Source organism: Odontomachus brunneus, unplaced genomic scaffold, assembly GCF_010583005.1.
Source record: "Odontomachus brunneus isolate Ranch 3 - 2012 unplaced genomic scaffold, Obru_v1 Obru_scaffold_118, whole genome shotgun sequence".
NCBI lineage: Eukaryota > Metazoa > Arthropoda > Insecta > Hymenoptera > Formicidae > Odontomachus > Odontomachus brunneus.
The window spans coordinates 612,767-625,232 of NW_022639568.1; the positions used below are offsets into that span (position 1 = coordinate 612,767).

Genomic DNA, 12,466 nt, shown 5'->3' on the forward strand with positions numbered 1-12,466 from the left:
ACTGCACGACAGTAGTATAAAACGTAAGAGAAGTTTACAATCTAACAAGGTTTCTTCGAAAAATACGAATAACTGCAAAATTGTAACAAGTATATATAGACTTTACACATATAAAAAAAATATATATATTTTTCATTTTACGTTGACCGCGTCGGACCTAACCGATCCCCGGTATCGGGTATCTCACCCCCCTGCCACCCCGCGCACTCACGAGCGTGCGCGAAGCAGAGTGTGTGTATGTGTATATATATGTATGCATGTGTGAGTATGCATATATGTGTGGACGTGTGTGTGTGTGTGTGTGTGTGTGTGAAAAACGCGTTTCGTTTATCTTTAATAATTATTACCACGTGTGTTCTCATGCGAACGATTTGTATGGACGGTTATTGCGTTGAAAGACGACGGCGACGACTGCGGTGTGGCCGCGGTCGCCTCGCGTTTTTTTAGATTGATCATTTGAGAAAAGGACAAGGCACTTTTAAAGCGTATCGCTTGTGATTGAGTCGCACCGCGAGCGCGATGATGATCGTTCGAAGACGTTCGTTAACGCGGATACACAATAGTGCGCGACAGTTCGACACGCAGCCCGACGACTCGTCGCTCCGAACCCCGCGTGTACACGGGATGACGCGTATATTTCTTCACGTGTTCGCGATAACACACGACTCGCGAGTCCCAAGTGTCCCCAATCGAAGGTGGTTTTTCCGTCGGCTCCGCGTTGGCTTTTGCGTCGCGCGCGCAGGAGAATCCGATCGCTGGGAATACGATTGTTATCGCGTGGCTATCGTGTCACGGCCAACGAAGACTCCTGCTGCTCACGTTCGTCGAGAAAGCCTGACGATTTCTGTTTATCTCTGTCTCTCTCTCTCTCTCTCTCTCTCTCTCTCTCTCGCGATGTACGAGACTACGATCGATTGCACTTGTAAGGTTCTCTCGCTTCGTCCCCGATTGTCGCGAACGCGCTTCCACAGCCGAGAAACCGGCACGTCATGGTGCCAGCAGCAGCAGTTCTCGTCGAGAATTCGGTCGTAAATATAGATCGAGTCGGTTCGGCCGTTATCGTCGCGTTCTATGACAAGAAACGCGCAATATCGGCGATCGGTCGCATCGTTTGCTGTCGTCAAAGTATCCCTTCCTGTCCGAGAAGAACGTCCACTTAGTCGTTCAATTCTTCTCCTCTCCCCCTCCCCCTTCTCTCTCTCTTTCTCTCTCGCTTGCTCTTTCTCACGCGCCTCTCCACAGACGGCGGGAAATTAAAAATTTATGTACAAAACGTTCGGGAACACTCGTACGTGTGCGCGAACGCGTAAAGTCGCACCTGGCAAGAGAGACAGAGAGAGAGGCCCGACGAACGGGAATTCTTACACCTACGTGGGTGTATACATAAACGATGTATATATATACACATATGTACGTATATATGTATCGCTTACGTATACACGTGTCTGTATTGTTGAGCATAATGCGCTGCAATGATAAGGCCACTGTGTGTCCAGGCTCGAAGATCGTCGTCGTAAGCGAGCGTGCGCTTCGTCGCGGAACAGTCGTTTAACTTCGTTGTTGTTGGTGATGTTTTGCTCTTGGCGAAAACCCTCGGAAAGAGTTTCTCGCGTACACGTCTCCCGCCTTGGTGTCGCGGTATCGATGGCGCGTTCGTTAGGCCGATCAAGCGAATCCGCCGCGAGTACGAGCCTCGGTCCTCGGGCTGTACTACAGCCACGTCAGTACGTTCTCCGGTTTGGTCGGGTTGGGATTGATGAGCGACTGTACGTCGTCCAAGATGTCACTGCTGAATTCTTCGCTCAACTGAAACAAGGACCGTTGTGAGCACCAGTGACGATACGTGCTTTGGTATTGTTAAACCGTTATTGAAGCGAAAGAAAGAAAGAGAGATAGAGAGATAGAAAAAGAAAGAAAGGAAGAGAGAAAGAAAGAGAGAAAGAGAAAGATTGAGCATACGATAATTAGTCGGAAAGTGCAACTGCCTCTGTCTTCGCAAAAAAAAGGGTGGATGAGTCTTTCCCGCCCCCTTTCAAACAAATCTCAGTGTAACGTCGTTCTCGAACTGCAACTGATACCAATGCGGGTCGAATGCGGATACCTGAAGCGACGGCAGAAGATCGTCGGTCGAATCGATGTTGTCGCTCAGAGTCGACAAATCGGGCGTCTCCATCGGCGCACCGCCGTCTACAGAAGAGGATTGTTTTGAATATGAGACACGCCTCGAGATCGATCGATTGTTCGCGAAACAACTAATCAGTTGATTAAACTAAACGTGATCTAAATCGTTGCTTCTTTTTTGCCTTTCTTCTTACCGCTCGTGCCGTCCATGTTATCGTCGATGTTCGCGAGGAAGTCCTCCGGAGTATGAGGAAGAGAATAGGCGGAACCGAGTCCTAAGCCGCTATCGGCACTCTCTTGGCGGGCATGTTGCTCGTTAATGCCAGACAAGAACGGGTCCATGGCGTCGGTAGTACTCTGTCGCAGCATCAGCTCTTGCTGCAACGAGACCATGCACGCATGAGAGACGTTACGAAGAGATTTAAGAGTAATCTTGGCGACGCGTGCCCTCATCCTCTCCTTTTTCTTCTTTATGCTAACCTGGCGCATGATCTCCTGTTGCCGTTGCTTCAGGCGTTCACGTTCCATCTGCAGCGACTGAAGGCGTAGTTTCTGCTGACAGGCCTGCAGGCTCTGGCTGCTTATGCCGCCGCCGGTGGGCTGCTGCTGCTGTAGCCAGTTCTGCGGCAGCATCGCGCCCGATGTGGGAGCTCTCTGAAGATGCGTCGCTGAAGAAAGACCAGGTCTCGTTAGAGCACACGAGAGCCACGTGAGGACGATCGCGCGATCGCTACTACTACTACTACTATTATTATCTTGTTATTGTCATTATTACTGCTACTATTACTATTATTATTATACTACTATCACTGCTATTTTACTATTTAATATTATATTACTATTACTACTACTGTTATTACTATTTATTACTATACTATGCTCCAGTATACTATTCCATTATTATTATTATTACTAGTACATAGGGAAGACTTCTCAGGGAAATGTAAAAAATGAGAAAAAACGGCGACTTTTCGCCGGACGATCGAACTTACGGATTCGCGGATCGAACCAGGAGGTGGTGCGGGTCTGATGATTGATGAAGTAGATCTCGCCTTCGGTTGTGCGAGCCTGTTCCCATCCGTCCGGCAATGGACCGAGCGTGTTGCCGTTGGACTTGCCGCTCTCCACCGCGGCGGCGACCGCCGCCACGTTCGCGGCAGCGGCCGTTTTCCGCGGATCTTCCCATGTAGTTGTGCGGGTAATGTGACTGCAAAGAAAAACATATTCGTCAGGCACGATCGTGACGCCACAGCGACGGTGTGTAATCGTATTGCGCGCGCGATTAACGACGATAATCCCGAGACGAACGCGCGTTCCTTCGAGAGGAAGAAAAGCAGGAATGCTCAGAACGGAATCTTTGCGAAAAGAAAATGCTCGACCGACAGATTTATGATTTGGAAATTCAGATGATACAGAAGATAATTACATTATTTTGCATAATCAGCAATTGTTTCTGGAAAACCACTTAATATCGTATCAAAAATTATAATTGGAGAGAAAGGAGAATCCTCGACTGATTTAAAATTTCAATCGAGGTCGATGGGAGATAATTGAATGATTTTGCATAATCGAAGAGACTGTGAAAAGGTATTTAATAATATTATAAATTAATAGTAAATATGTATCTGTTCTGAGCATCAAGTGGAAGGAACGACGTGCATCGACTTCGCCGTATTTTATTTATTATTATGTCGGATTCGGCGGCGAAGCGCTCGCTCATTCGATCTCGCAATAACGCGGCGGCGGCCTTCGACGGAATAATTTAATTATGCAAGACGCAGCTACCGTATCCCCTCGCCGGGATGTCACGGAGAATCGGATGCTCGCTTTAAGCCGCCCGATCCGCGGAAACTGAATACGCGCCGCGGCGCGTACAGTTATCCACATATAGTAGGCGCATGCTAAAAATAATTCCATTCAAAAGACCGAAGCGAAGCGGCGGCGGCGGCGGCGGCGGCGGCGGCGGCGGCGGCGTCGCGGCGACGTGGGTTAGACGCGTAGGTAGGTAGGTTTAGCGCCCGAAATAAAGACGGGATCCTTTCGCACCGCCGATCTTTTATTACGCACGTTGCATGTGCGCGAATCAATCTGACATCAATTAAAAATTGAAGGTGTATAATCCACGGCAAAATAAAGAAAAAGAAGCCATAACGCGTCTCTCTTTTTTAAGGTTTCGAAAAACGTCGTATTTTTATTTGCAAATGCATAATATAGGGTTTATGTACAAGTTATACAATTGTACGTTATGTATAAGTTTATAATTATATCAGTTAACAGTTAAAAGGTAAAAAAAAGAGAGGGAAAATCGCGAGAGGAGATGCCGATCTCTCTTCCCGAATCCGAGAAAGAGCGGAGGATCGCTACCCGCGGGAGTCCGCCCAAACGGGCACTTGCGAATTACGGTACTTGTCTTCTTGGCGCGGACAGTTCCGCAGGAGAACGGCGAGAGAACGAGAGGAAGTCTGTTTTGCAGAGCGCGCGCGCGCGCGCGGCCGCACGTGTGACGTCATTGCGCGATTATATTTCCGCACCCACACTGCGTGACGCGTACCTGCCTCGCAACGGGTACGGGACGTTTGTAAACACACACATATACATACATATGCGACGTCAAGGCGGGCCAGGATCGCGCGATCGTCCAGGACGGACACCGCCGCCGAGTTCGACGCGTACTCGAGAGTCTCGGTAGAGTTTCCATGCTCATAAGAGGAGTTCGAAGTTCTTACGTTCAAGTTGACGTTTATGTCATCAACAGAGCGAGTTTCCGCGACTTGACAGAGGATGTTTGAATTTATAAGAAAATTCGAATTAAGTTATTCATTGATCAAACATTCTTTTCGAGAGTCTCGAAATCTAGACATGTCGACGATTGATACATATCGATAATCGATCGGCGCAATACTCAGTGTCCAATAAAAGAAAGCAAGTCCCTAGAGAGGGTCTGCCATTGGTCGTCGCGCCCAGGCATAGCAATCATGTAACTTTTCCCCAAAAGCGGAAACGTGTAGAGCGGAAAGTTTCAGTGAATTCGATAACTTTAGGGATCATGTGACTTCCCGAGCAACGGAAATATGAACATCTTCACTTTTCACAAGTTCACGCTAGGGGAAAAGGATACACAATCGATAGCCAGGTCGTTCCGACGTCAATTCCCTACAACGACCATACTTTTCGCCCTAAACGCGCGGCCAGGAGCGTAGCACAGTTTCTCGCTGTCTGTGACCGTCGCTCTCGGTACAGCGAAGTTGGCCACGGTCCAACTCTTCGCGAAGAAGAAGGAAGACTAGGTTGATGATGATGATGATGATGATGATGATGATGATGATGAGGAGGAGGAGGAGGAGGAAGAGGAGAAGAAACGCTGCTACGGGGAGCGCCGGGCAAAGAAATAGGGAGAAAGAGAAGGGCAAGAAGAGGAAAAGACGATGCGAGGAGAGAAGGAGGTGGTGGAGGAGGAGGGGAAGCGTTGGGCGACCGAGAGAGCCGACGAACGCGTCGGAGAATTATAAGAGGGTTCTGTGTGGCGCGTTCACGTTCGCACACACGACATACGGACTCTACACGGTGTATTTTTACTCCGGACATCACGGCGCCGGACACTCGTAAATAGACACTCTCGCTCGCGCATCGACGCTCTCCGCGTCGCCGTTCGCTCTCTGCTCTTCTTCGCCGACTTCCCTCCCTCTCTTACTCTCCTTCTTCTTCTGTTCCTCCTCCCCTTACTCCTCCGAGGACGTCTTCGCCCTCTTTACTCTTTCGCGAGAGACGCGCGTACTCGTGCTCATCGCCCTCCGGAGTTAGATCTGAGAGTCTAAAGTTCTAACGATATGACGCGCTAACGCTGCTCACTCACTCTCTCTCTCTCTCTCTCTCTCTCTCCCCCCTTCTGTCTCCTCTCTGTATTTTTCCGATAAGAGAATTTGTTCTTCAGTAATTCTCAGGAGATACGTTTCCTTATTGAATGTGGAATGAGTTGCAGAATTCGTCGAGGAATTACACTTCATCAGTCGACTACACCAAGTCGAAACTTGATAGTCCTTATAGAACTATCCAATGTATGTGTGTATATAATGACATCATATGATAAGTATAATATGATAGGATATGTCAAGCTGTCAAAATGACAGATTAGCCAAAAGCCAACAGTTGTAATGTATACACGTAATGTATTCAGATAAGATATGATCGATTAGAAAGATAAGCTCGAGTAAATGTTAAAGTTTCATTAAAACCTAAAGTGCAGACGTGTAGCCTCTCTCCTCCTCAATGTATAGTTCCAGGTCCTAAAACAAATTCCTCGCGAATCTCCGGTATCGTTTTAGTTAACACATTTCATAAATTCGAGTGGAGATTCTATCATGGGGAAGAATCTTGATACAAGAGTATTGTTGCCAAAATATTAGTGTTGACTTCCTTTATAGCCGCTTGGATTATTACCATTGCGCCTTCTCTAATGGCGATATGATACGAGCTCATCCTGACAATTAGAGTAACAGTTCTTCCGTTGATGTGTCTTGACGTACCAAGCCATGATTTGGCTGTATCGCAATGTTCGCGATATCGAATGCTTTTTGAACAAATTCGTATTCCAGAGACTCATGTGCCAACTTCTGAGAGTTTGTTGAAGCATAGGATCAGATTCGTCACCACTGATGGTAGAGTTCGCGGGGACACGCGGCCCGAGCGACGCGAAGTTGCTCGCGATCGTTAACGAGACGCTCAGATCTCGAGATCTCGACGCGAGCAATCGGCGCGGGGAACCACCGTTGTGCGAAAGAGCCGCGTGGCTTTATCGCGCGATCAGATACCTCGCATTTAGGCTAAAGCTCTCGCGGTTTACGCAACGCTGACCGGAAATGAGTTAAATATAAGCTCGCGAGAGCGGGTTACACGCGGTTGAAAAGTTACTCCGCGCGCGGGCGGCGTTAAAGGCACCGAGAGAAGACGAGAGACGACACGACCGAGCGAGGTATCGTCGACGACAACGACGACGACGACGACTTTGAAGACGGCGAATTATATATCGACCCTAATTAGCGCCGGACAATTTAATTTCTAAACGATAAGAGATTAATCGAACGTTTGTTTTGAAAGCGAGATAAGTCCCGCGTGAGATAAGTCTCTGTTGAAACGCGCATGTATCGCGCGCCAATTTGCACACGCGCGTGTTATATAAATGCGCTATATACTTGGAAATGTGAAATAATATGTATACTGAGAAAAAGAGACATGTGAAAATTCATTTGCGGGGTGGAAAGTTGGTTTTCCCGCGAAAGCAAAGTATATCCCACAAATACATTTTCAAGTATTCTTCTGTCGGTATAGAACTGCGCAACATTTCGGCGGGAAAGAAGCACGAGCGGCGTCGATGCATTTGTCGGCGGTCAAAGTTCGTTACAAAATTCCAGATATGTTGGAAAAGAGTGTCGGCGATTGACGTTTAGTCGAAAGAACCGTCCTGAGAGTTACGTCACGCTTTTGTTATCTATCAACGCGGGACAGAAGCCGTGAGCGAAAGGTGAATGAGGCGCCGCTTCTAATCGGCTACAAGTTGCTATCTTATCATTATGTGTGTGACTTCTTCGATAGCCGTCCGGGAAATATCTTGTCTAGTCAAAGTGGAAAATAATGACATGTCGAAGAGAACAAACAGAGATGGTCCATGCGTGAATACATTAAATCGACGCAAAGGCTCCGTTATTTTTCTGTTAAATTCTCGTAGCAAGATATAAAAAATAAAATAGTCCTCGTTAAATATCTATGAGAGAGAGAGAGAGAGAGAGAGAGGATAGCGAGCTGATGTTGTACAGTTTATTCGTAAAGATTATTGACCTTTCGAAATTGGACAATTTCGCTTGCTAGTTCATTTGACAAACATGACAAAACTCTTGCACGAATTCGGTAACAGGAAGTTAAACTTTACTGTTCGCCTGCGAGACGTAATTTCGAAATCGCGAGAGGAGGAAACGACCTGCGGCAAGTGAACGAGTCCCGAAACATCAAGGCGAGTTTGCGAGGGATTAACGCGGAACAAAATACATGATATCAAGACGTCGCACGCGCGGTATTTATGGCGACTGCTCGGAAGCAATGCGAGGACGGTACGCGAGCGAGGAAATTCGCGAGGTTAAAAGCATCTTGGTGCTATCAAGCGCGGATCCGTGCGATCGCCGAGCGTTTCCCACTTTGTCCATGCGTGAAATTGTCGGACGGAGAAGTAACGCGCAGCTTCACCTTCGTGGAAAACATGTGTGTGTGTTGCGGTGCCAGCAACACCAAGAGAGATTCGACTTTTAGTCAAATGTGTAATCACGCAACTGTGTGTATTTGTGTGTATAGTAACGAAGAACGAATCACACGCCGCGTAAGCGAGCGAGCTTCGATTAGCCTCGCGATTACGAACGTTTCGACATCGCGATATCGACCGACGTTCATTAAGAACCTCGTTAAGGGACCGACCTTCCGCATGGCTCGTGACCAAAGCTAAAAAAAGCTAAAAGCTTGTGAAAATGATTCTCTCGATAATCAATATCAGCGATTTTCCTTTTTTCCTTTCTTTTCTTATTGTAAACTTGTGATACCAGTTTTGCAGTATAATGCAAAAATAATATAGTAATTGCATCTTTTACAGTGTAGTACACTGAGAAAAAAATGTACTAAATTTCAAAGAACGTTTGTTTGGATAGTGCTGTGAAGATATTTGTTTAAATTAAGTAATTATTTTCTAAAATTAAATAAAGAAGTTTTAAATGTAAATTTGTTTCTTTAATTTTAGAAAATAATTACTTAATTTAAACAAATATCATCACAGTACTATCAAAACAATATTTTTTAAAATTTAGCAAATTTTTTTCTCAGTGTATAATAATATTTAAATTAAAAAAGAAATTGGGAAGGCGAACGCTACCAGTATTCGCGAGACGGCTTCGCGTCACGGATTAAAAATATTAGCTTGGTATAAAAGATTTGTCATGCACGGAGAAAAATAATTTTGCTCTTTTAGCAAAATCGTTATTGCTACTGCATATTCGTAGCGACATCAAAAAAATTTAGTTGATGTAACTAATTTTACAAATTATTCGTTATCAGAGCAGAAGTAATTTCGTTGCTAGGATAAACAAAATTTGTTGAGTGTACTTGCCGTAGAATCACGTTAATTCGCTATTGATGCAAAATAATGTATCAGCAAATTTATTTCCTATTGAAGCAAAACTACTTATATAAATCTATAATTGTTTTTAAAGCAAAATAATTTGTAGATTCAGCAAATTATATCCAGCAAATAGTGATTAGTATTTTTAGCAAATCTTTTTGCTGTCCATATAATAACGAAAAGATTTTGGCCAGCAGAAAATTTGCTGGGCCAGCAAATTATTTTTCTCCGTGTGTTCTTGTCAAACGAAACAAAAACGATATTATATAATTTCAGAGTATTAATAATTTTTCACACAATAATTAATTTTCATAAAATGAAAATTAATATATCGAAAGGCTCTAAGATTAACAATCTGAATAAGAATATAAAAGAAGAGTTTGTAAGAGCTGAATATTATACAAGAAGAAGCTTCAGTTCTTGCAGATATCTAACGAGGATTTCTTATTTTCCTTTTAATTTGAAAGCTTCCTACGGAAATTTAGTAGAAAAACGGCAAATTTTCAGCAGCGATCCGAGAATCCCAAACAATTTCAAGCCGCGAGATAAAAAGTCCAGAGAACGTGCGGAAGCGACGGGACATTTTCGTTTCGTTTCGCTCGCGCGTGCTTCGCGTCGAATTTCACGCCGTGCATCGCGCTCGCGCTGCCTTGAACTTTCGATACGTTCTCGCCCGGTGCTCCCGGCGGCGATCTGTCCTCCTCGTGTCTGGCATTCGCGTTTGTCGTCTATCTAAGCTCTCTCGCGTACAGGTGTGTCGGGGTCTTTAGCCTCGGCTAAAGCGGCTAACGCGAACGTCTTCGTACCGCCGCCGCCGCGTCGTCGATGATGGCGCGTCACAAGACGATGCCGCGCGGGCAGGCGCGTCTCGTCTCGTCCAGTCTCCCGTCGTCGTCGCAGACTCGAGGCCGATGGCAGACTCGCCGAAAAAATAAAGAAATAGTAGGAAAATAGAGAAGAACGCGCGTCCACGACGAGTGCGAATCAACGCAAGCGCGAAAGGAATTCCGACGCGCCGGCAGAATTATCGACTGCGATTTCGGATGGACACGCATAATCCCGAAATTTCAGAAGTGGCACAACGTCCCGAGAAGTCACGATCCTGAAAATTGAATACAGGGTCGCGAAATATTGAAATCATAAAGTTATCAAGGTATACACACTGAACTTTTGAACTGAGAACAAAGAACAGACATTTGAATGATATCATGTAAAAATTTTCCATCGTAGTAACATTATCTCCTCCACTTTTTGGGAAATTGTTGTCTAACTCAATCTCTCGAAACATCGAAAGTACACAGTTATATGACAAATACACAGAGATAACGATTTGGTTACAGAAATATTTTTGTTGTATCAACCAAATAATTTGTTTGGACTCCAAAGAAATATTGATTCAATAAATCGTGCTCTCTACACTGAGGGAAAAATTACTTTAAAATCAACAAATATTTCTTTGATTTCTTTGATTTAAATCTAAATTCTCTTTATTTAAAACAAATACTGTTTACTTGAATCAGGTAAACAATATTTGATTTAAATAAAGAGAATTTAGATTTAAGTAAATATATTAACGGCACCCATCAAAAAAATATTTGTTGATTTTAAGATAATTTTTCCCTCAATGCAGAAAGAACGATTTATTGAATCAATGTTTCTTTGGAGTCCAAACAAATTATTTGGTTGACACAACAAAAATATTTCTGTGGAACTAAGCCGCAAATAAGTATTTTTGTTGCTTCAAACAACATTTTGTTCGATCAATCAAAAAATTTGTTTGGACTCTTCCAAAGAAGTATTTATTTGATTCAAATCGTTATCTCTGTGTATTTGTCATATAACTGTGTACTTTCGATATTTCAAGATCTCTTTTTGGGTTAGGCAACAATTTTCCAAAAAGTGGAGGAGATAATGTTATTACGATGGAAAATTTTTACACGATATCATTTAAAGGTCTGTTCTTTGTTCTCAGTTCAAAAGTACAGTTACAAAAAATAGATCTTAAAATTATATCCTGTAGAGATTTTCCTTGATACCATTATCCTCTCCACTATTCGGGAAATTGTGGCCTAACTTCTTTTTGGGATGTTGCTCTATCTTTGGAATTTTGGTTTCTTATCTTTAATGCACGTCCATTCGATCACGCAGATCACTTGTTTTTCCATTTGTCTTTCCTATTTTAGCCACACACCGATGATACACTAACGTTGTCGTTTTATTCTTCCAAACATTTCTCATTTTAGACTTTTCATCGTATCTAAAGTGTTACCTATCTTTTACGACAATCTCTCTTCGGACAAGCCGCCGATAACGACAACGCGACGTACTTTCCCGTTTTTCCAAGTAATGCGCGGCTACGTCGTAAACATGTGGACTGAAAAAATGCACCGTATGAATGAGACACTCGCGTGTGATTCGTATGTGTGTGTATTATTCGACTATATAGGACGCTTAACGGTTTCGTTAATTAATCCCGATCGTGAACTCGTCGATTCTCACTGTCGTCTCCTAGATTGAAACACCGATTGCGACACCATCGACGGGCGTGGCAGGGGGAAAAGCCATTAGACGGCTAATTAGGCACGGCCAGAGATAAGCGATATTGGTGACGCCGTTATCAGTAGCCGAAGTACCGCGAGACGAATGTTCCGACGGAGGAAGAGAGAGAGAAAGAGAAAGAGAGAGAAATGTATATCACATCCGCGCATGAAGCTCACACACAACTGTGTTTATTATTTACTTTCCGTCGAAGGTGGATATATGCGCCGCGCTCGAAAATAACGCTTCCGATTGCTTCCCCCCGCCCGGACGTGTTGACAATATGCGCGTCTCGAGTGTTTTCTTCCCAGCCACGATATCGAATAAATTTTATCGGCTTAATTTACGCTTTGTGTATCCTCCTGCGCTTAATTTATGCCTCGCGCGCTCCTCCTCCACCCCGCCCGCCCTCACCCTTTCTCCTCTCGTGCTCTCTCCTCCTCCTCCTTCTTCTTCTTAGCTGTACTTAAAATTTCAGATCTCAAAAATAGATCTCGCGACCTTGGTTTTTCGAGAGCTGCCGAGGACCGCGCGACGAGCGCCGAGGAAAAAGGTAGCGGGCGGTTTTCGCGAAGCGTTTGTCGCGATCCACGAGACCCGCGAGCGAGAGAGAAGAGAGACGAGGAGGTGATCGAAATACGGGGGGGAGCAGAA

The 12,466-nt window shown here is 44.7% G+C and overlaps 1 protein-coding gene across 6 annotated transcripts in view; it reads right to left on the minus strand.

Annotated features, from left to right (window-relative positions):
• Positions 1 to 336: 336 nt before the first annotated feature.
• LOC116849509 (transcriptional coactivator YAP1-like) overlaps positions 337 to 12,466 on the minus strand; it is a 22,497-nt gene continuing 10,367 nt past the window's right edge. For 5 of the 6 annotated variants that reach the window (XM_032826710.1, XM_032826709.1, XM_032826708.1 and 2 more), the window contains exons 3-7: positions 3,114 to 3,328; positions 2,602 to 2,789; positions 2,316 to 2,499; positions 2,102 to 2,187; positions 337 to 1,806 (exon numbers count right to left, since the gene is read on the minus strand). In XM_032826710.1, the coding sequence (XP_032682601.1) occupies positions 1,711 to 1,806; positions 2,102 to 2,187; positions 2,316 to 2,499; positions 2,602 to 2,789; positions 3,114 to 3,328 (769 nt within the window). In that variant the 3' untranslated portion in view covers positions 337 to 1,710. Of the gene's footprint in view, positions 1,807 to 1,959; positions 2,188 to 2,315; positions 2,500 to 2,601; positions 2,790 to 3,113; positions 3,329 to 12,466 lie in introns of all 6 variants that reach the window. The other variant, XR_004379148.1, reaches the window with a different exon arrangement.